The 23,508-nt window shown below is 45.4% G+C and overlaps 1 protein-coding gene across 2 annotated transcripts in view; it reads left to right on the top strand.

Moving 5' to 3' along the window:
* Positions 1–462: 462 nt before the first annotated feature.
* SND1 (staphylococcal nuclease and tudor domain containing 1) overlaps positions 463–23,508 on the top strand; it is a 421,555-nt gene continuing 398,509 nt past the window's right edge. For both annotated transcript variants that reach the window (XM_086395775.1, XM_086395777.1), the window contains exon 1: positions 463–752. In XM_086395775.1, the coding sequence (XP_086251901.1) occupies positions 675–752 (78 nt within the window). In that variant the 5' untranslated portion in view covers positions 463–674. The remainder of the gene's footprint in view (positions 753–23,508) is intronic.

Raw genomic sequence — 23,508 nt, 5'->3', positions numbered from 1 at the left:
GCTGTGCACCAGAACTGAGATCCCTCCAGAATTTGGCCTCGCTGTCTGGCGTTCCCAGCTCGCTCTAGCGAACCTGGGTTCGCCCTCCGGGAAAGCTGACGTCCACGTGGGCTCCCCAGCCGCCCGCGGGGCGGGGCGTAATGGGCGGGGCCAGGCCTGAGGGCGAACCTGACCCCGCCCCTGGGGCTCCCAGGGCCCACTGCGCCCCGCGGCCAGATGCTGACGTGTCCTTTCCTTCCCACTACACCTCCCGACACTACCTACTACCACTGCCCCGGAAGTCCCGCCTCATACTTAGCCCATCACTGCAAATCAGCTCTTTCAGCGCTTCCTGAAGCGCTCGACCGGTTTTGAGACTAAGGGGCGGGGCTCCGCAAGCAGGGTGCCTATTGGCTTGGGGTCCGGCGGGTTCTGGGCTCTAATTGGCCGGAGGGCGGTGGCGCTCTGGCACGCTTGCGCGGCGAGTAGAACGTGTGGCGGTGGTGGAGATCGCGTCTCTTTCGCTCCCAGTCCTGCTGCTGCTCCAGTGAGCGCCCAGCGCGTCTGTCCCGTGCATCGCCCACAGCTGGTCGCCCGCCCGCTCCTCTCCGCGGCGGCCTCTCACCAACATCGACACCCACATTGACACGTCCTAGCGGGCCACCGCCTTAATCGCTGGTTTTCCATCGCTACACATGGCCTCCTCCGCGCAGAGCGGCGGCTCCTCCGGGGGACCCGCGGTCCCCACCGTGCAACGGGGCATCGTCAAGATGGTGAGAGCGGGGCCCGGGACACCGATCCCACTGGCCGCCACCGTGCGGGAGTCTGGCGCTGGCTCCTTCCCCTACCGACAGCTTGCAGTGTCTCCCAGATCCTCTTTCCTCTGCCCCTTCCTCACTTTCACCCGATCTCGGAATCCCCTCCCTAGACGCAAGTCGACACGGACTCCCCTTCGGTACTTTGCCTCCGGGACACCCTGGCATTAGGGGGTCACAGTGATTTCCGTGATCGCGGGACTCAAGTCTCCTGGCTTTTTACCGGGACAGATCGATTACTGATTAGTTAACGGGGATTTGTTGGTATCAGTCCTCCGATTCACCGTCCTTCAGTCCATTTTGGCATATGCTGAGTAGTTTGCAGTTTTTCGTAGATCCTAACGTCCGCTCTTCCATGGAACTCTTGGAGTACTTGGCCTTCTTGAAGCTGTTATGTTTCCACCGACGCTCAGTTACGCCAAGTTTTCTCGCTCTCTGGCCCTCATTTCCCGTCTTTTTCCCTCCACCTCTTGCGTCAACTCAGTAGTCCTGAGAGCTCTTCATATCCGTGCTCCCCCTCTCTTTGGCTCTCAGAGCCTGAGGCCGGTAGGAATCTTTGCTATCCTTGTTGTTCCCTCACTACGGATGAGACAACTTTGAAGAGGACAAGTGACTTGCCTAAGGTCACATGGTGGTTTGGGTTGGAGCCAGGACTGGAGCCTAAATGTTCTGATTCCCAGCCCCCTGCTGTTACTGTAAATTCTGCCTGATTATAAATTCTGCCCTCACCCTCTACATCCTTGAATGGTGAATTAAAAACCTTGCAAGTTTCATTAAAAATTAACCCCCGTCATAATTTTGAATATAAATTCTCTTGATCAATTGTCCCCTCTGTTGGCCTCCCCTCAACATTCCCCGGGATTGGAAACTGACATTTTTTCGTTGTTACCAGAATTTCTGGTTGTGATGGCCACAGGCTTGTAGATTTCCTTTCAGGCCGCAATTCTGACTTTTCCATCTGGTAATATTCTTTATGACACTTTGTCCCAAAGCTCTGCAGCCTTTTATAGTTGTAGAAAGTTTGAAAAACATTCTGTTTTCTTGGCTCATTGTCTGTCACAGGATTGTAATGTTTCTCAGCTTATGCATGAATTAGATTTCAAGATTTTTTGTCCCCCCTGATATTCACATAGTCACTTCTTAGGCAGTATTCTGCTTCCAACTGAGATTCTTAGGCTTTTCAGTAGTGCGTTTCCCACTTATTTATACCTAAAGGGAGAGTCAGAATTTATCAGAAATTGAGTGAGGAGGGAATTTCCAGGGTCCACATAGTTTCACCTCTCTGAAATATTGACCTGACCTATGAAAGCGTTATCCTGAAGTGGCTCCTCTTAAATTAGCTTTGCCATTTGCACTTATCTTCCCTTCACTGTAGGGACAGAGCAGTGCTCGGTGGTCTGGTAGTGGGATGGCCAGCACCGAGTGAATCTCGTCCGAGTTTTGTTCCTTTGCTAAGTCTTGAATTTTTCTTAAAGGCCCCTCTTACTTGTAGAGTGGGAGTGGAAAGGGGCTGACTATATTTTTGCTTCTACAAATGCTGGAAGTTTCCAGGGCATTTGGATTCCAATGGGGTGACCATACCTGTCTGCAGATTACCCCCATGGATACTGAATATCAACAGTAACTTGTTTATTAAGGCTCATGTCTTGTGCTGAGTTTTCTTTTTGTGTTATCTCATTTATAGTACTGAACAAGTGGATAGGATCATTGGCTACATTTTTACAGATATGTAATCTGAGGTTTCAAAAGAATAGTTTACCCCAGGACAGGTACTTTTTAATCGGTAATGAGAGGCAGAGCTGGGACTTGAACCCAGACCCTGTTGGCCAAAGCACAGGCTTTTCAAAACATTCGTGGTTCGATGACTCTGACTCCAGGCAATGATTTTAACAGAGGGCAGGGCCAGTGATGCATGGCCACAAAATTGCAGGAAAGTGAAGCTGACTGTAATTGAGCCTAGGAGAGATTAGATGTTACTCCTGTCTTGTCTGGGAGCTGCTGTTGCAGTAAGTGACTTTATTTGGTGCTTATGGTCCTTACCATAAGCAAAGGAATGTGGTGTGGAAGACACATTAGGGTGGGAGCAGGCTTTGAAGAAGGTGTTAAGAGTTGCCTGTACTGCTGTTTTTCTGTTTTCAAGCTGCAAAGGGGTGGGTGGGTGAGTTCCAGGCAGAGATTAGGGGAGGGAAGCCGGGTGAAGTGCAGAGCCACTGGCAGATTTGTGCCAGGCTTCGAAGCCTGTCTGGAATGAAAAATTGACCCCTGGCAAATGGCTGTGTGTGAAGCTCTTCTGCTTAGCGAAGTTGTATTTTCCTGGAGAGTAATTGTTTCCAGTGGTACCAGGAGCTGCTTCGTAAGAACTCTGCAAGGGAAGATGGAGCTCTATGACAGAGGGAGGTGAGGAGGAAATAGTTTGATGACTAGGAAAAGAGTAATTATCAGTGACTGCTTTTCTGCCTTTGGGTTGAGGGGCAGAAACTGACCAACCAGACTTGGGCCTTTCAGGCTGAGCCCTCCAGTTTTGTCTGGACTCAGGCTGAGCTGAAGGTCCGAAGTGGTCTTGGATTGAAGTTTGCTGCAATGGAGAGGAATACTCATTCTTCCTCTTTTGGGTAAAGAATGGGTTATAAGGTGATGGAAGCTGCATGTTTCTTCTGGTCTCTGCCTTGCCATCTTAGGAAGTCCTGTGTTCCTTTTTATAAGGTTGAAGCAGAAAGAACTTGGGACTCAAGTAGTAAAAAAATGTTTGCATTTGACCAATTTTTAAAAATGATGGTAGGGGCTGTGTCTGCTGTTGACAGTAGGAGCCAAGGGACAGAGTTGGTTCTGGAATATATTGGAGGAAGTGGGCAGTGGGTTGACACAATCATTGTGAGGCTCTTCTGTTACTGAGAAAGCAGTGAGGATGATGGAAAAGCTGAAGGTGGATTTATATATTTTTTGAGTTGGGATAAGACTGGCAAGTGTGTGGGCAGGTGAAATATAACCTGGGAAAGTAAATGTCTGTGTCACATCAGATCTTTTCTCGAAACCCTGGAGCATTCTATCTCTGGGTTTCTTGGGTAATTTGCTAGACTTTCTTTAGCTGTCTCAGAATATTGTCAGCCCATGTTAAATAGAGGTTGGGAGAAGTCTCTGGGGGTAGTGAATGTGAAATTCAGTCACCCCACTTAGCAGCTACTTAGAGATGGCAGTTTTCTCTGGTTTTGCTGATCCCATTTATTTCTGTCTTGGGGGACAGAGCCCTTTTTGAAGTCTTTAACTCTCCTATCTTATGTCTGCATGTGTTTTCAAGAAGGAGCGCACAGCAGAGTGAATCTGCTGCAGTTCTTGAATCTTCAGTGCTCCTCAGAAGCAGCCATGGCAGCAGCCTATCTCATCCTCTTTATGGTGTGGAAGGCCAAATCCCAATTCCCATTTCACCCCATCCCGTTTGAAAGGGGAAGGAATCCCTCTGTTAATCTTTGGTGTTATGGTTAGAACAATGATCCTCACTAGATGACTTAAGTCCCGGGGCACCTAAAGAAGGAGATGGCTGTAACTTCCTCCCCTAACAGGAATTGTGCTGCCAGGCTATTGGGAAGCCGGCTGTAGGCTTTCTGGTGAGGAGGTTAGTGGGAATTTCTCCAGTGTACAGCTTGTAGGAATTGCTCTCTGTAATTTAGATCATTACAGCTAAGTGTTTCTAGATTTCTGAGCTAAGAAGTATGTGTCTTCAGAGCATAGTGAGGACAGAGTAGTAGTCTGCTGATCTGTTCCTTCTTCCTATGTGCGCTTAGCTCAGGCAGACTGTGAAAGAAAAACACCTTTCCTAAGCTACTTAAAATACCCTTATTCTACCACTCAAAGGGACAAGGTAGGTAAATAACAGTATTTTACTAGGGCCATTTGCAAAGATTCCCAGGTGGCTTAGTGGTAAAGAATCTGCCTGCCAATGCATGAGACACAGATTCGATTGCTGGGTTGGGAAGATACCCTGGAGAAGGAAATGGCCACCCACTCCAGTATTCTTGCCTGGGAAATCCCATGGACAGAGGAGCCTGGTGGGCTACAGTCCGTGGTATCACAAACAGTTGGACACAACTTAGTGACTGAGCACACATTTGCAAAGCAGTAGGTGGAATAGGATGGAAGACTTTTCCCTCTAGTCTTAAAATTGTCTACCTCCCAGCAGGTGAGCATGAGTGAGTGAGTGAAAGTCGCTCAGTCATGTCCGACTCTTTGTGACCCTATGGACTGTACAGTCCATGGAATTCTCCAGGCTGGAATCCTGGAGTGGGTAGCCTTTCCCTTCTCCAGGGGATCTTCCCAACCCAAGGATCCAGCCCAGGTCTGCCGCATTGCAGGTGGATTCTTTACCAGCTGAGCCACAAGGGAAGCCTGCAGGTTAGCATGGTAGCTTTCAATCAAAATTGTAAATAAAAGAGCACTAAATTTTTGGTCTGTTTTAAAGACTTCCTGTCATTTTTCCAGTTTGAAAAAGAAGCATACATTTGGCTCTAGTCAGGCTAACAGTGGCCACTGCCATGTACTAATGATAGAGATGATGAGCAATCATATTTCCTTTCTCCAACGAGTTTTATTGATCATCTGTGTCAAGCACTGCCTGTGTATTGGAGAAACAGTGGTGAGAAAGTAAATCATATCCCTGCCCTTCCAGTTTATGGAGGAGACAGACAAGTACATAAGAAATAAGCATATGAGAGCGATTTCCAGTAGGGGAATGGGACTGAGTAGTCGGGAGTAAGGGAAGGGGTGGCTCATTTAGATTGGAGGGCTTCCTTCAGCTGAGGTCTGATGGACATGAAAGAACCAGACACAGAGGAAGAGTTCCTGGCAGAGGGAATAGCGTGTGCAAAGATCGTAGATATCCATTGGTGATTTGATTATCTTCAGAATATTTACAGTAGCTTTTCAATTTCTTGAAGTTCAGTGTTCCACATACATGGTATGGGTTTAACCTGAGCTGTTAATGTACATGTTTTAGGGTAAGAAAAGGCAGAAAGGCAGCAGAGGTGGTGGTGGTTCTGGTCTCCTGGTGAGATAAGTTGTTGTTTCATCACTCAGTCGTGTCTGACTCTTGTGACCACGTGGACTGTAGCCTGCCAGGGAAGCCCTGGTCAGATCAGTAGCAGACATTAAGTCTACAGGATACATATAATTGATAGGAGACTGATTTAAAACAAAATGCTTGCTCTTGGTCATGTTTCTTACAGGGCCACGACCAGGGTTCTTTGACTTCCTACCAGCCAATCGTGTATTCCCGAGGTCACCACCTTTCAGTAAATAGGACCTAGATGAGAAGATAAATGCTAAGAACAGGCTCAACAAGAGTTGCATAGCATCTAGAACCTGATGAAGTTTATGCTTCTGGCATCATTTTATTACTACTTGGAATGTAGTAGCTCTGGCCTCTGGCAACACTTTTAACCTAGCAAGCTTTAGGTAATAGCGATGTTGAAAAGCAGAGTAGCATGCTTCAGAGCTCAAAGTAATGGTCAGGAAGGAAGGGCTCATGCAGGGTTGGGGACTCCTGAGGCTGGGTTGTTCTCAGTGCTGGTAATAAGGAGGCAAATGATTTCCTGCATCTATGCCCAGTTTACTTGGAGAATGAAATTGGGGAAATACGTGAATATTTTAGTTTTCATTTGTTAAGTTCAAAAGAGAAAATTGCCAGGTGTTTGAATGCAGTTAAGGAGTCTCTGTTGGAGAAGGAAATGGCAACCCACTCCAGTGTTCTTGCCTGGAGAATCCCAGGGATGGGGGAGCCTGGTGGGCTGCCGTCTATGGGGTTGCACAGAGTTGGATACGACTGAAGCGACATAGCAGCAGCAGCAGCAGCAAGGAGTCTCTGGACTTCCCAGGTGGTGCTCGTGGTAAAGAACCTGCCTGCCACTGCAGGAGATGTAAGAGACTGGGGTTCAATCCCTGGGTCAGGAACATCCCCTGGAGAAGGGCAAGGCAACCCACTCCAGTATTCTTACCTAGAGAATCCCATGGACAGAGGAGCCTGGCAGGCTACAGTCCATAGGGTCGCACAGAGTCGGACATGACTGAAGTGACTTAGCATGCATGCATTTGAGGAGGAACTAAGGCCTGTTGTGAAACTCACTTTTCAGCATGGGCCATCAAGCCAGCTGACAGGTATGATTCTAGCAGTGGTTACAGCAGTAGATAGCCTTTGGAACCTGATGTTTAGATTTTATTTCATTTCTTCAAGGAAAAGAATAGCTGAAGATTTTAGGAAATTCTTTGCCTTATCAGGGGCAAGGAATGAAGTAAAGGGATTCAGTTCTTACTGGGCTTATGTAGCTTTTTCTCCTATTTCTTTGGAGATAGATACCTACCCAGGTGTTTGTGTTTTTTTTTTTTGGCTGCGCCAGGTTTTAGTTGTGCACACAGGATCTTTTTTTTTTTTTTTTAATACTTTATTTATTTATGGTTGTGCTGGGTCTTTCTTTGTTGCTACGCAGGCTTTTCTCTATTGTGGAGAGTAGGGGTTACTCTCTAGTTGTTGTGTGCAGGCTTCTCATTTCGGTGGCTTCTCTCGTTATGGAGCACTGGCTGTAGGGCGTGTGGGCTTTGTACTTGCAGCACGTGGGCTCTGTAGTTGTGGCTTCCAGGCTTTGGAGCACAGGCTCAAAATAGTTGTGGTGCACAGGCTTAGTTGCTCCTCGGCGTGTGGAATCTTCCCAGAGCAGGGATCGAACCTGTTTTCTGCATTGGCAGGTGGATTCTTTACCACTGAGCTATCAGGGACAGTCACACACAGGATCTTTAATTGCAGCTGTTAGTCGCTCAGTCGTGTCTGACTGTTTTCGACCCCATGGACTGTAGCCCACCAGGCTACTCTGTCCATGGAATTCTCCAGACAAGAATACTGGATTTCCTTCTCCAGGAGATCTTCCCAACCCAGGGTTTGAACCCAGGCTTCCTGCGTTCCATGCAGATTCTTTACCGTCTGAGCTACCAGGGAAGCCCTTAGTTGCAGCATGGGAAATCTTTATTTGCAGCATGTGAGATCTAGTTCCCTGAGCAAGGATGGAACCCCTGGCCCCCTGCATTGGGAGTGTGGAGTCTTAGCTACTAGACCGCAAGGGAAGTCCCAACACCTAGTTTTTTTTGTTTTCGTTTTTTCCCCACCCAGTTTCTGTTGCTGTTCCTCTCTTGGGAGACCGACATATGCTGTGTTCTTAAGGCAGAAATTGATACAGAATCACAGGTTGTGCACATTGATGCAGATGGAGTGCTGTGGGGTTTCACTTACTTTCAGTGAGACTCGGTGTGATAAATTAATGTTATGTTTTTCTCACTTAGCTCTAATATTTAGGGGAATAAAAAGAACAGTGGTTTCAGTTGGCATTTTTTTAAAAATTAGGAAGTTAAGCGACTTACAGGAAAAATAAACCTAATGACAATTTAGATGTTGTTTTTGAGACGTTCAGTCTCTGATATAAACTGGGCTGGCACAAATTTTCTCCATTTATGTGCTTATGGTGACTTTAAGGCTCTCTTTCCCCTCTTTATGAGGTGCTTCAAATTCTCTTTATGTGGGCAGTAGTCTGCTATGGTCTGGTAACACCAACCTCATGTGTAATAAGGGGAATTGAGGAGATTGGGGATCTGTGGTTCAAGTTAATAAAGCCCATATATTGGATTGGCCAAAAAGTTCGTTTGGGTTTCTCATGGCAGTTTACGGATAAACCTGAACAAACTTTTTGGCCAACCCAGTATTAACATTGTCTCTGGAAAGTAGCCTGGTGGAGAAGAGAGGTCATCACCCTGGGATTCAGGGGACACAGTTCTAGGCCAGCTGCTGCTGGTCTTGCTCTGGGCACTGTGGGGTAAGGTAGTACACCTTTCAGGCTTTTTCTTTTTTTCTTAAATGAAGTGGTTGGACTCTGAAGCTCCTTGCAGTCCCCAAAGGCTGCAGTTGTATCAGAAACCCTATATTACATGTCTTTCAGGCATGAATCAAAGCTGAGGAATCTCATACCTTCTGCTAGTCTTCACTTTGAATTGATGCTTACCTTGCGGGAGACATATTTTCTGTTCCCACTGCTTGTTTTATTTTTATTTTCTGAGAAGGTAGTTTAGTCGAAATATGATTTTCTAGTGTGGAAGAGCAGAATTAGAATTTGAATTAGACTAAATGACCAGTTACTGGAGTGGCTGGAGAGTGGGTAGAATTGGACCAGGGAAGTTCCTGGCTTCAGCAGTGGTGTTAGGATAGACTAGTGGGAGTGGTTGCTTGGGACCCAGAGGAATGTGGTTCCAGTCGGTTTTACTAACGCAGTCTCACCTCTGCTTCTGAACAGCCTGCCGTTCTCCTGGGGCAGCAGGTCTAGACCTGAGAGAGGTGGGGATGATGAAGGCACTCTGGGAGCATAAACTCTGGGAGAGTTGATCCTGGCCTTTGTCTGAGTGAGTCTGGCGGGAGCTTGGGGCTTGGTCGGGTTCTGAGCTCTGGTTTTCAGGCTCTGAGGCCAAAGCCTCTTCCTTTAGATTATTCTCATTGCCCTGCAGATCTTCCCCACTTCTGTTTAATGTGTAAGTATAGGAATCATCTAAATCTATTCTTGGTAGTTCCTCACAGGGTTTCTTTTCTTTTGAGTTTATTGTTTATTGTAAGCTTTCCTAGATTCTTTTCTGGGAGGAGATTTTGAGAGAGAGAGTTCCTAAGAGCCCAGTGATTTTCTAAACACATCCTTGCCTCAGGACCACCTGGAAGGTCGTTCTGAGCCACTGAATTAGAATCTGCCCATGCGGCCTGGAGATCCATATTTTTAAAAAGCCACTCCTAGGTGGCTTTCTCTCCTAAGAGGGACCCTTTGGGATTGATCCAGGGGCTGGCATTCGAGACCCATTGATCTTATTTAATTCCTGTGCTGTATGTAGTTGAAGGGTCAGGACATAAATGCAAAAGGAGTGTATGCTTTTGGGGCCAGTGCACCGGAATTGTATATGAGGGGAGATAGTAGCTTCTTTTTTTCTTTTTAGCGCTTATCTCGATGGCTCCCAGAACACTTTGCATTGCTTTTAATCTGTAGCTCAATATTGGGCTGATGTCCCCAGGAGTCCCTTTACAGTGACTCTGAGAGCTTATTCCTAGGTCAGAACTGACAGCTGAGAAGTTGTTTAATGTGCCTGATTTAGGCCATATGCTCATTTTAACACTCATCTGCCACTTTTCCTTCTATTTGCGTAGATTCCCCAGATCTTCCTATAATTTGGCACCAATACCTTGGCACGTTATTACTGTGGAAGTCTTTTGTGTCATCCACAAGCATGAAGAGTCTCTGTTCCTCACTTTCTGCCCTTTTAATCCTACAGAACCACACACGTGGGCTTTTTGATGTGTCTATTTAGATCCATCCTGTTTCTTGTTTATAAGCCCCTTTCTTAACAAGAACACCACCAGTAAAACCCCAAATGATCTCTTTGGTGGTCTTGGTCTTTAGTTTTTATTCCACTGGCTTGCCAAATATGGAGATAAAATTTTCCTATCGTTCTCAAGCCTTTGAAGGCCTGAGGATGAAGGGTCACGTTTGCAGTCCCTTGGTGGCCTTTCCTTCTCTTGACCAGCTTTTCTAGTTCATCCCAGAAATCCTTCCAAATGCTCAGGTGAGTGCCATCCAGTGTTAGTCATTTTACAGTTGTCGATGTTTAAAATTTGGACTTAATGCTTGCTCTTAAGACTCAAACAGTACAGAACTATGTAAAGTTGAATGCAAAAATCTTCCTCCCTCTACCCTCCTTATGAATTTTCTCCCATTCATTCTCATCCCTGTAAGTAAATGTACTTTGCAGTTTTTTATGCAGATTTATACACCCCCCCCCATTTTTTTTAAAGAAACAGAAATGAGGTTATAATCAGTTCTGTAACTTCCTTTTTAAAATTAATTGTCAAAACTACTTTTCAGTGTCATGATTATACGTCTGTCTCATTCTTCAGTGTTTGAGGAGTGTTCCGTGGTTTGGGTGTATTTACTTACCCATTTTTTTCTCTGTTGATATGTCAACATTCTTTGATACATCTCTGTGTTCTTGTGTTAGCATTTCCCTAAGACAGATTCCTGGAGTACACTTCATGTTTTTGGTGGCTGCAGGGGGTCTTTATTTAGACTTTACCTTTTTATATCCTACATGGATCATCTTAGATTTTACTGAGGGCAGAATGCAAGAATACTGGAATAGGTAGCCATTCCCTTCGCCGGGGGATCTTCCCAGGAATCTCACCCAGGTCTCCTGCATTGCCGGCAGATTCTTTACGGTCTGAGCCACCAGGGAAGCCCAGCAATCTCCTTACACTAATTAATCGTTTCACAATTAGTAGTCTACTTCCCCAGTCAGTACCCTTGAAAACCACTGTCTTCCCCCAGTGGAGGGCAGGGTTCAGCCCCTGGGGATCATTAAATCACCATTGTTTAATTGCTTCAAGGCCCCCCAGGGGTTTTAAGGTCTTGAACTTAGAGGAGAGTCGGCTCTGAGGGCTCTAGCCTTGTCTACTCTCTCTGGGTTCTAGAAAGCTCCCTCGCTAAGAAGTGTGCCACTGCCCAGCTGCAGATGACAGGAGGAGGTCAGAGGCAAGGTCCTGTGAGAGGCCTGACTTTTTCCCCCTGCAGACTGGTATTAATGCATAGCTCTTCCTCTTTCTTTTTTTCTACTTGGATTAGAAGGTGGGGGTGGTAGTGGTGGTGAATCTGACCACATCCTGCTCGGAGAAACCCAGCCATTTTTTCGACTTGCTCAGAGGCTGAACCGGGGCCAGCTGATTTCAACCCCGGAAAGGGTTTACCTCCAGTTTCCTGGGTGTCAGGTGTGCATGTGCCCCTCGTGTTTTTAGCGTATCCGAACACTGCCTCTACTTTTTTTTAGTTTGAAAATCTTTGGGACAATCAGTTGTCTTTAAAAATTGTCGTATTATTTTAAAAGGAAATGGTTTCACCAATGAAAATGGGAAACCAGTATAACTTGCTAGCTACTGCTTACTAGAAAGCACCTTCAGAAAAACCCCACAATGAAAACAAAATAGCGAGTGTTATTAAATTCTAACTAGGTACAGCATTTTGCAGAAGACTGTGTAACAGGTGGTAGAGATGTGCTGAAGGCTTCCTGCCTCTAAACTGAAACTGCATTTAATGGGAGGGATTGAAAGAGAATTGAAAAGAAGACAAGAGACAGCTCTTATTTACATATGAATATTAAATGTTGGTACACACAGGGATCATATACTACGGAAACCAGTTTTTCTTGTTTTGTTTTTTAAACAAGCCCACACTTTTGAAAACGGACACATAAATTGTCTCTGGAGACAGAACCGAATTGATTTTCTGGGGTGGCTGTGCTCACATCATTAGTGTCACAGACTACTGGCCCCAATACCTTGGGCAAGTCACTGACCCTTTACCTTCCAGCTTTGCCTGTAAATGAGCAGTGCTCGCCTCGTGGGATTCTTGCTGATAAGATGAAAGAAGGCGGTATTCAGACCATTGGCTGGAGTTGTTCCCAGCTCAGACAAGGGTAGAAATGGAACCGACTGAGGCAACATGAGGGCAAGAGTGGCACCCGCCAAGTTTTGTAATGTTGTTATTTAGTTGCTAAGTCGTGTTTGATTCTGTGACCCCATGGACTGGGCACACCAGGCTCCTCTGTCCTTCACTATCTCCTGGTGTTGCTCAAATTCATGTCCATTGAGTTGGTGATGCTATCTAATCATCTCATCTTCGGCCACCCCCAGTTTGAAAGACTGGCTCTAATTTTAAGATCATATTTTTTCTATTATTATTGGTATTTTTTGACTGAAATGTCCTTTATTTTATAAACAATGTGATGGCATTTGCTTTCTTTCATGTCCTTGGCACAAATAAGAAATGGATAATATATCAGTCCCTAATTTTGGCTTAGCAGAAAGGTGTGCACCAGTAAATGTCTAACCTTCTGAGCTTTGGAGGCATTGTTCATTTAACTGTTAGGAAAGCTTAAACAGATTTAAGTAGTGCCTGGAAAAGTGCAGTTGTGTGTGTGAATACTAGGTAGAGTTCAGTGGCAGAGGTGAGGCTAGTCAGGCAGAAATGCATCTGGCAAAATGTTTAACTCCTTTGGCTCCTGCCCCCTCGTCCCCGTGACCCCCTAGCTTCTGGTACTTCAGAAATGGGCTGCATTCCATCTCCACCCCACCCTCCCTTCTAAATGATCAAAACAATATATTTAGGAAAAATTTGCCACTATAATATAAAACATTCCATTTTCTTTGTGCCAACGTGGACTAGGTAATCCAAATTTGAGCATTTTCTGGTCCTCTTTTGGAGACTGGGAGAGAAGAACCGTGTATGTAGGATCAGCATAAATTTGTAATTTGCAAGGAACAGCGCCTTACCTGGCCTCCCACCTTTGTAAGGACAGGGCAACTTACATCCCAGTTTGCCCGGGGCTGTTGTCTTGGCATGACTGTCAGTAACAGCCTACTTTCACTCTCACAGTGTCCCAATTTGAGTGATAAAACGTATGTTTAGTGGATTTGGTTTAGAAGGGTCAAGTCTGGGGGAAATACTGGGTTGGCATAGTTCAGAGAGGACAGAATAAACTGAGGGGAGATGGTTCCATAAATCGCTGGGATGATGGCCTAAGGTGTGGGGTGTCTCCAGGCTTCTTTGAAGCACAGGCAGCTTCGGTTTGAGACCAGGCTTTGCACCTGATTCTGGGTAAAGCTTTTTAGGCTGTTGAGATATTAGGTGTCTGTCTCATTGAAATGCTGTTTAATAGAGGCAGGTAACCATGTTTTATGGTGGAAGGGGGAACTCATGAAGTGAAACACTGAAGCTTTTCTTGGAGAATGGATGGGTTGGAAAAATCAGATGTCATATTTCAGGTCAGTTTCTTTGCTTTAAACCTCTTTTCTGTGGAGATGGTGAAAGTGACAAGTCTTGACAGAGGCAGAGAAATAAAACGGGGGAGATAAAAGACAGCTGAAATGAGTAGGTCCAGGTGGGTATACTCAGATGTTCCTGAAGGCAGCTGCAAGCAACCTGCAGTCAAGGTACCAGTTGAAGGCAACGTGCCTAAAGGCCTGTTGGAAGTTTGTGGTAGAGAAAGGAATGAGAAGCGAGATGTTTAAGTCTGTTTCCAGTCTCTAGAATGCAGTGCTACAAACTTTTAAACTAGGAATTCTGTGCTAGGAGAGGGCATTGCTTTATATACAGCCTTTAATACCAGGGGCATTTTTATTTTTGGCAACCACCCAAAACAGTGACTTACTTTGCCAAATGTAATTTATCTGCTTACCTAATAGGACTGTCCCAGGTCTTCATGGAAAGTAGGGCATTTCTTCCTTCCGTTCCTTTCCCCTGTGTGTAGGTGAATGAGAGGGGAGACCTGGGTCCTGGGGCCCCGCTGAGCTCTATTATTCTAGGTGCAGTAATTGCTTGTGTTATTACTCCTGGCAGGTGAGCCCTTTCGAAGCCCAGAAGCCAGGAGGCTGCCTCTGTTACTTAAAAGCCGAGTTATCTTATTAAACTCCTCTCTTATGAGAGCTTTAGACTCTCCCGAGACCTCCCGCAGGCTCTCCATGGGGTCCAGGCCTGGCTCCCGGTTCAGCCCTCCTGCCCACATGTTAGTCATCTCCCTGCCAGCAAGTCACACAGCCAGGCGGCTAGGCTGCTGGCTAGGCTGCTCGGCTTCCATTGAATTCTTTGTCGTCCCCGGATTGGTGCTCCTAATGAGCATACCTCCCTTACTCTCATGTTGTAAGAAAATGTGCTTCTTTGATTATCAACAGGAGAAGCAGAAAACCAGTGTAGAGAGAACAGTAAACTTGCGACTCAGATTATCTGAGTAAGAACAGGGAAAATTGGGTTTTTGAAAGGAATTGATAGCACAGGGCTAAACAGTAAAGATGCCCCAGGAGTCTGAGCTGTCCAGCAACTTGCTCGTGAAATTTCTGTGCTTTATGTGTGAAAGACGTTCATTTATTTGGTAATACATTGGAAAGAGTGTGCACTGCCCCCTCCCGCCCTCAGAAAAATAGGGTGAAAGGAATCACAGAGTTTGGCTTTAGTGACAGTGTAGGGTAAGTAAAATATTACCACATTCTTTTTTTTGGCCTTGCTGTGTAGCTTGCGGTATCTTAGTTTGCTGGCTAGGGATCAAACTCATGCTCCCTGCATTGGAAGCACAGAATCTTAACACCGGATGGCCAGGGACGTCTCTATTATTGGTATTTTCAATGAAAATGGAGGGACAGTCTCTCCTGGGCAGTAATTGTAAGTAAATTCCAGATCGTGGCCAAATGGCCTTCTGTTTCACTTCTTGAAGAGGTGTGCAAATCTGTGCATTATGGTGGAGGATGGGGTGGGCTGGGGCCCCAGCATATAGTGGGGAAGGAAGGACTCCTTGTCTTGTAATCTTCAGCTGTGTTAGGTGATAAGGGACTTCATCACACACTCAGACGGATTTTAATAGTAAGGAGAATTCTAGGATGGAACATTAATTTAGCAATAAAGGACTCTGGTAGATTTGTGACATCCATTTCTTTATTTTGACATCTCAAATTGACTATCAACATTTCAAATAGGAAAAGTTTCCAGAGAAATTTGGACAATAAAATGGGAAAATTAACACCTTTCATGGGTAGCATAGAAGTTACCTGACTTCCCCAAGTTCTACAGCCAGCCCTGCACATAAGCCAAAATAAATGTATTAGCTATTCTTATGAAATGGTTCATTCTGAACAGTATTGGGTATTATGCTCGATAACCTAGCATCCCTGTTGCTGTCAGTTGTAAGAAAAAAATGCACGTGGCTTTATGGAAGTAAAACCCAAGGAGCAGTAAAGGCAATAATCTTTATTTCTCTAGGATGTTGCAAGAACTCTGATGTTCATTCATTTAGCTGTATCTGGCGCAGGTCTCTTGCCCCCGTTTTAATCATGGGATTGTGGTTTGCTAGTTTATATACTGTACTTATTGCTCAGTGATGGCAGTGCTGTGAGGAGGAGAAAGAAGAGATGACATCAGCTATGGCCATTGAGGCTGGGAAAGCAGTAGCTGTGCCCTCTCCTGTTTATTCATTCATTCATTCATTCGGCTGTGCCAGGTCTTAGTTGCTGCCCTTGGGGTCTTCAATCTTTTTGCAGCATGTGGAATCTTGTTGTGGTATGTGGGATCTAGTTCCCCAGCCAGGGATTGAACCTGTGCCCCCTGCACTGGGAGCTCAGAGTCTTTGCTTCTGGACTTCCAAGGAAGCCCCTCTCCTTTCTGAATCAGGAATCGTGGCTACACTTCTCTCCTTCTTCTGAGCACTGGAGTTGAGGAGAAGCAAAGAGAGCAAAAAGGTGGGGCAGGCTGGACGCAGAGAGCCTGTTAACTGAGTAGTGCCTGGAATGCACCCTCTCACCTAGCAACCCGAGTTTCACCTCCGTTCATCTCTGTGGGTGGGAGGAAAGGTCTTTGTCATCAGAATACTTTTTCTTGAGCTTCCTTCACAGAAGACTTGTCTTTGGGGAGTTGCCTCCCATACCAGCAGTGCCAGCACATGGATTCAAAAGAAATAAGACCTTCAACCTTCGTCTCACATTTTCATAGCAGTTCTGAAACGCAGAGTTGGGCGGGTATGTAAAGTGTATCTGAACCAAAAAAGGCATTGGTGATTTGAAACCCATGAGTAGGCTAAGGCCAGTGACCCTAGAAGTGTGTAATGAAGCATTTACGAAAACAATTGGTGACTTTTTAAAGTGCTTTAAAATTTCTCATAGTCACAAACCAAATCTTTGGACTAGGGTTCCAGTCTGCTATTGTTTGGTAAATGGTGTTACAGACTGCGATGTAGAAAATATTCAGAAGACATATCCTTGGAATTTTTAGCCCCATTCATGACAGGCACATGAATATTTCTAATACTTGTTGCACAAACAGTGCTTAGAACAGATCTTTACATCAATGTCATAGAATCTAGAATTTGCTGTTTTCAGTGGCTGCATTGTGTTCTAACGGGGGGTCTCCCTGGGGAAGTGGAGTGGATTCTCAGCCCCTTGGACAGCACCGGGAGCTGCCTTGATGGTTTTTGTCTTCTTCACTGAGCACTTGCTACCCTGTCAGTGTGTTGTTTGCCTCTGCTAATATTTCTCTGTGAGCTGCTTCTCTGGAGATGAAGTGAAAACATGTTACTCTCACTGCCATCAGCTTAGGCACTTAGATATGTTTTTGTTACCCTGGTATTTGGATATTGGCTTTGGGATGTAAGCCTATCAAGAGATTTTTGTCTGTTAAACAAGAATAAATAAAAGAACCATTGAGAAGATAATCCTAGAAGAGATGACAACATTGGTTCGTAGTATCTCTTTGCAACAAGTAGGAAAAGACTGAAGAAAGTGGGAGGACAATTGAATGTTAATTGGGAGATTTCTCAGTGTGGTCTTGGATATAGATTTGAGTGGTTTCTGTTGACAATAGACCTGTTAGCTCACAGGAAATAATCGAGTGGTTGGAAATGAGTTAGGTAAAACATTCTGAAAGGTGATAACAAGGGAAATTTGACATCTCATAATAAGAGGGCTGATGAAGAAAGTGGGTTGTTATCCCGGAGGAAACACGAATTTTCTTAGGGGAGAATGAAATAATGCTGAAGACTGCTGGAGTAGCCTGAGAGAGGGCAGAGAGAGAAGCGTGGACTAAGTATTGAACACTGGGAGGGGAGAATCTTTGAACGGAGGAGTAGGTGAGGACATGCTTGCCTGTAGGTCTTCCAGGGCATGGAGTGGGGGTGGTTCCCTGGAGGGCCTTGGAGAACTTTTGGTCTACCTGTTGTCATTTGGCAGAGAAACAGGAAAAACACTCTTGAGTGCTGTGCATGCTTTCAAGAGCTTGGCTCTCATTAGCTTCAACAGAAATCCACTAAGCTATGAGCTGCTTAAGGACAAGGACTGTGTTTTAATTGTTTTTGTCCCTTCTTTCCAAAGTCTAGCACTTGATACTTGTGCTTGATACATACTGGGACCATTCATTTATTCAGGAAAAAACACTTACTGAATGCTTACTTTGTCTCTGGTCTTGTTCTGGGCTCCAGGGCTACTGTGGTGAACAAGATAGATGGAGTCCTTGCCCAGAGAGAGCTTGCACAGAGGAGTGGAAAACTGCTACTGAACAATTCATTATGCTATTTAATGTGGTGGTGAATTCTATGGGAGAGAAATACAGAGGCTCAGAGCATATACAAGCATCTAGCTGACATCGTCTGGGGAAGGCCTCTCTGAATAAAAAGTTTAAGCCAAATTTGCTGGAGGACCTGTCTGAGCCAGGCAGATTCCCCAGGCAGAGTGGAGAATAAAGGGGTGGTGGTGGTGGATTAACCTTGTGCGAACCCATCACCCAAGGATCTTGTTAAAACAGATTCTGAATCAGGAGGTTCAGGTAGGGTCTGAGCCTGCGGTATCAACAAGCTCTCAGGTGATTGCTGGTCTGTGAGTGCCTTCAGGAGCCTTCTGTGCATCTTCTTTCTCCCCCTTCATTGTTACAGTTGAAAGATGATGGGATTCAGCTGGGTCAGCATCCTCCCCTCCCCAAGCCCCCCACTCCCCCTGATCTGTAGCCATGTTGGCTGCAGTGATGTAACTTTTCAGTATACTCAAAGCATAGTTGATTAGCTGTAGAGACTTATTGTTCCTGCCCTATCCCTGTGCTGGCTGAAAGTACTCCTCTACTCCCCTGGCATCTCAATCCTGATAGCCTGCATTGTAGAGAAGGCCAGAGGTGTGGCGGGCAGGAGGAGGAAATTAGGATTTGGTAAGGACAAGAGAAAATAAAATCTAAACTCAGGATCTGGTGTCTTGCAAATTAACACATTTCTCTTGGTATTTCTCAAAACATCTTTCCCTGTGTTTCTAGGCTAGAGAGAGGGACCCAGGCATCGTTTTTGACAATCAGATTCTTTTTTGATAATAAAGAAGGCCAACTCCCTGGGGAAAGAGATTACCATCAAGATTACAAGATTTTAAACCAAAAATACTTTGACCACCTGATGCGAATACCCAGCTCATTGGAAAAGACCCCGATGCTGGGAAAGATTGAGGGCAGGAGAAGAAGGGGGTGACAGAGGGTGAGATGGTTGCATGACATCACTTACTGACTGAGCAACAAACCAAAAATATGTATGGTGCTCTTGCCTCTGAGAGAATGTTCATAGTTACTCTAATTCTGAATGTTCACACATTGTATCTCAAAACTTTTGAGACGTTAGGGGGTTTTCAGCTTTTCTGAATGTAAAACCTAATTAGATCACACATGCAGGTTTTTCAAATCCCCACTGGATAAACTTACACTGGAAGGAAAAGGGCGTCTTCCTAAAATTCAAGATCCTTCTTGGGGGCCATAGCCTTTTTGAACTGTGTGCTCAGAGGTTGGAATTCTGTGATTGGAACATGTCTAGCATTTTATTTCATTTGGGAGAGAAACATGAAGCGATGATGAATGGATCATGGGAAGATACTGTCCTTGCAACAAAATAACAGTTTTGTCACTGAACTGAACTTGGGTCTGCTTTACACACGGCAAAGCCAGTTTACTGACACTGGGTTGTGGTGAAGTACAGTGTTTATTGGGCTTCCCTGGTGGCTCAGAGGTTAACGCGTCTGCCTGGAATGCGGGAGGCCTGGGTTCGATCCCTGGGTCAGGAAGATCCTCTGGAGAAGGAAATGGCAACCCACTCCAGTACTCTTGCCTGGAGAATCCCATGAAGGGTGGAGCCTGGTGGGCTACAGTCCATGGGGTTGCAAAGAGTCAGACACGACTGACTTCACTTTCACTTTCACAGTGTTTATTTGTTGGGTGCCAAACAAGATTGCTTGTGCTCAAAACACCTGAATTCTTTGATGGCTGCCAGGAAATGAATTTTTTTTTTAATTGGAGTATATTTGGTTTACAGCATTGTATTGTTTTCAGGTGTAGAGTGAAGTGAATCTGTTACATTGATGGATACATCCACTCTTTGGATTCTTTTCCCATATAGGCTGTTACAGAGTATTGAATAGAGTTCCCTGTACTCTACAGTAGGTCCTTAATAGTTACCTATTTTATGTATAGTAGTGTTTATCTGAACCCACTCCAGTGTTCTTGCCTGGAGAATCCCAGGGATTGGGGAGCCTGGTGGGCTGCCATCTATGGCATCGCACAGAGTTGGACACGACTGAAGCGACTTAGCAGCAGCAGTGTGTATCTGTCAATCCCAATCCCTCCCTCATTTGGGGTGAGGGCTCATGGCCTATGACTTTCTTCTAATTGATTGGTGGTGAGGTAACAGGGTGATGTGAGTCTCGACCATTGACCCTCTGGTGACAGTCTACAGCCTGTAGTCACCATACTTGACCCGAGTAAGGGTCTTAGCTTCTGCAGAACTACTCAGAGATAAGTGTTGGGTGTATCACTTTTATGTTCAGATGATCACTTTTATTTTTTTCTTCTTGTTCAGTCGCTCAGTCTTGTCCGACTCTTTGTGACTCCGTGAACTGCAGCACTCCAGGCTTCCCTGTCCTTCAGAGACACAGCACATGTTTGTATATATTATCCCTGGAGGAGGAACTAGAACTCTGTTTTATCGCTGAACTGTTGCCGTTACTTTTCCTACTTAACACTTTTTTTCGTTTCTGCACCCCCTCACTTCCCTAATGGGTAACTGCTGGTGCCTGCTGTTTGGAACTCTGGAAGGCCTAGGAGACTGCTTTTGTGAAGGCCGTACAGAGTCCTGCTCAGTTTCAGTTTGACTTTCATTCTGTAAGTTGTGTGTGCAGAGGGAGTGGAGCAAGAGCGATTTTCAGAACCACCAAGGAGATCTAGTTCTCTCTGGTCATTGAGACTCTAAAGTGGCCCGTAGTATGGTTTCCACTTTTGAAAAAGGTGTTGCAATTTTAATTTAACATAATCTCAAAAAAGTTGTAAGAACAGTGCAAGTGACTCTTGTGGCCCTTTCACCCTGGTTGCCATATCCTCTTTGTATTTATAACATTACAGTCATCATTCATGGTAGTTGTGTTCTATTAGGGATTTCTGCAGTGGCTCAGTGGTAAAGAATCTGCCTGCAATGCAGGAGCTCAGGAGAGGGTTCAACCCCTGTGTCAGGAAGATCCTCTGGAGGAGGGCACAACAACCCACTCCAGTATTCTTGCCTGGAGAATCCCGTGGACAGAGGACCCTGCCAGGCTACAGTCCATGGGTCTCAAAGAGTCGGACACGACTGAGGTGACTTAGCATGCACGCACATGTGCATGTTGCATCAAGTCACAAGTACTAAATTAGTGAATTTCGAACCATTGCTTCTGTGGGAAATACTAAGTTAGTTCCTATGAGCCTCTGGTCACTACATTTTCATCAAGTGATAGATACATGATCTTGTGTTGGGCTTCCCTGATAGCTCAGTTGGTAAAGAATCTGCCTGCAATGGAAGAGACCCTGGTTTGATTCCTGGGTTGGGAAGATCCCCTGGAGAAGGGATAGGCTACCCACTCCAGGATTCTGGCCTGGAGAATTCCATGGACTGTATCGTCCATGGGGTTGCAAAGAGTTGGACACAACTGAGCGACTTTCACTTTCACTTTTATTGTATTATATGCTTCTGTTTAAAGTCCTCTTACTTAATATGTAGTGTTGATTCATTAACACTGACTGTATGAGCAACAACACTGTGACTTGTGCCTGAACGAAAATTATCTAATATTTTCTCTGTGAGGCACATCACAACAGCTTTCTTTGTGCCTAGGGAGACTTCAGGACCCTGATGCCTGTGAGCCATTTTAAACAGCAAGATCACCATGCAAAAGCCCTGATGACTGCAGTAATTTTCCTTTAGCTTTAACAGTCTGAGTACTTGACCCTAAACATTTGGTTGAGGGGTCAAAGTCCTGTGATGCTCAGATGATCACTTTTATGTTCTTCTTGTTCAGTCTCTCAGTTGTGTCCGACTCTTTGTGACTCCATGGACTGCAGCACACCAGGCTTCCCTGTCCTTCACCATCTCCCGTGCTTAGTCGCTCAGTCGTGTCTGACTCTTTGCGACCCCATGGACTGTATCCCGCAAGGCTCCTCTGTCCATGGGGATACTCCAGGCAAGAATACCGGAGCGGGTTGCCATGCCCTCCTCCAGGGGATCTTCCCAATCCAGGGATCAAACCCAGGTCTCCCACATTGCAGGTGGCTTCTTAACTGTCTGAGCCACCAGGGAGCTCACCATCTCCGAGTTTTCTCAAACTCATTCCATTGAGTCCGTGATGTCATCTAACCATCTCATCCTCTGTTGCCCCCTTCTCCTCCTGCCCTTGATCTTTCCCAGCATCAAGGTCTTTTCCAATGAATCTGTTCTTTGCATCAGGTGGCCAGAGTATTGGAGCTTGGAGTCAGTTAATTTTTGGTTCTTCCTTTGCTTATTTTCACACGTGATGGTTACTCTGAAAAACTTGACAGCTGGAATGAATTTTTTGGGAATGACACTTTGCCTCTGCCTGCCACATAGTTCCTGCTGAGTTCTGATTTCTGAGTGATTCTGGTTCCTCGAGCACAGTGGAGCTCAGCGTAGGTGGTGAGGACTTGGCTCTGTAAAGGATCATTGTGGGGTTTCTGGCTTCTAGGAACCTGAGCCAGTTCCTTCCTGGTGAGGCTTTCTTTGTGCAAGTTACAGGCTTGGTGTTTTGCATGTATCACCACTTTTTTGATGCATAATTCTCATAGCAAATGTTTAGTATTTGTGGTTTATTAGAAAGTACACTGGGAAAGGTTGTGTTCTAGTCCTGATGTACAACAGTTTTTTCATCTGTAAAATGAGTGTCTGCCATGCAGAGCATTGTAAGGGTGTAGAGGGGTGGACAGTAGAGAGGGAAGGGAAGAGAGACCACTGTGCCCTTATTTCTTGAGTATCTGCTAGGTGTCAGCTGCTGTAAGGCATCTCAGTAACACAACCTGCAGAGAAGGTGGTGGTATTGTCCTCACATACAGATGAGGGATTATCACAGTGTTTTACTTAAGACTGTCTGATTTCACAGTCATGGTCATGTGAGGCTGTAATTGTCAAGAGAGCTTTTTCATGTTTGAAGCTCACTGTGGCTCAGTGGTGGAGAAGGAAATGGCAACCCACTCCAGTGTTCTTGCCTGGAGAATCCCATGGACAGAGAAGCCTGGTAGGCTGCAGTCCATGGGGTCGCACAGAGTCGGACACGACTGAAGCGACATGGCGGTGGTGGCTCAGTGGTTAAAAAAAAAAAAAAACCCATCTGCCAATGCAGGAGACACAGGTTCGATCCCTGGGTCAAGAAGATCCCCTTGGAGAAGGAAATGGCAGCCCACTCCAGTATCCTTGCCTGGGAAATCCCATGGACAGAGGAGCCTGGCAGACTACAGTCCCTGGGGTCTCAGAGTCGGACATGACTTCATAACTAAACAACAATAACAATAGACTTAAGATATGATATTTATTTATGATAATCTTTGAGGACAAGAGGTTCAGAAATCACTTCACTAGAGAGTGAGAATCTTGGGTAATAAAGGAGGGGAGTGAGATCATAGGTCATTTCTCTAATTCCTTCTGGTTGAATTCAGTGGTGGGAGAATTTACATGAATTTGGTGTTTACTTTTAAATCCCAGGAGGAAATGGTTCTTTTTCTATGGTACATTTATTTTTTTCCAATCTTTACTTCAGACCACACTTTGAGCCATTTCATTTCTTTCTTTTTTCAAAAAA

This window comes from Bos grunniens, chromosome 4, assembly GCF_055505025.1.
Source record: "Bos grunniens cultivar Pamir isolate PY7600 chromosome 4, Bosgru_T2T1.0, whole genome shotgun sequence".
Lineage (NCBI taxonomy): Eukaryota > Metazoa > Chordata > Mammalia > Artiodactyla > Bovidae > Bos > Bos grunniens.
This window is presented reverse-complemented; position numbering and strand designations above follow the sequence as displayed.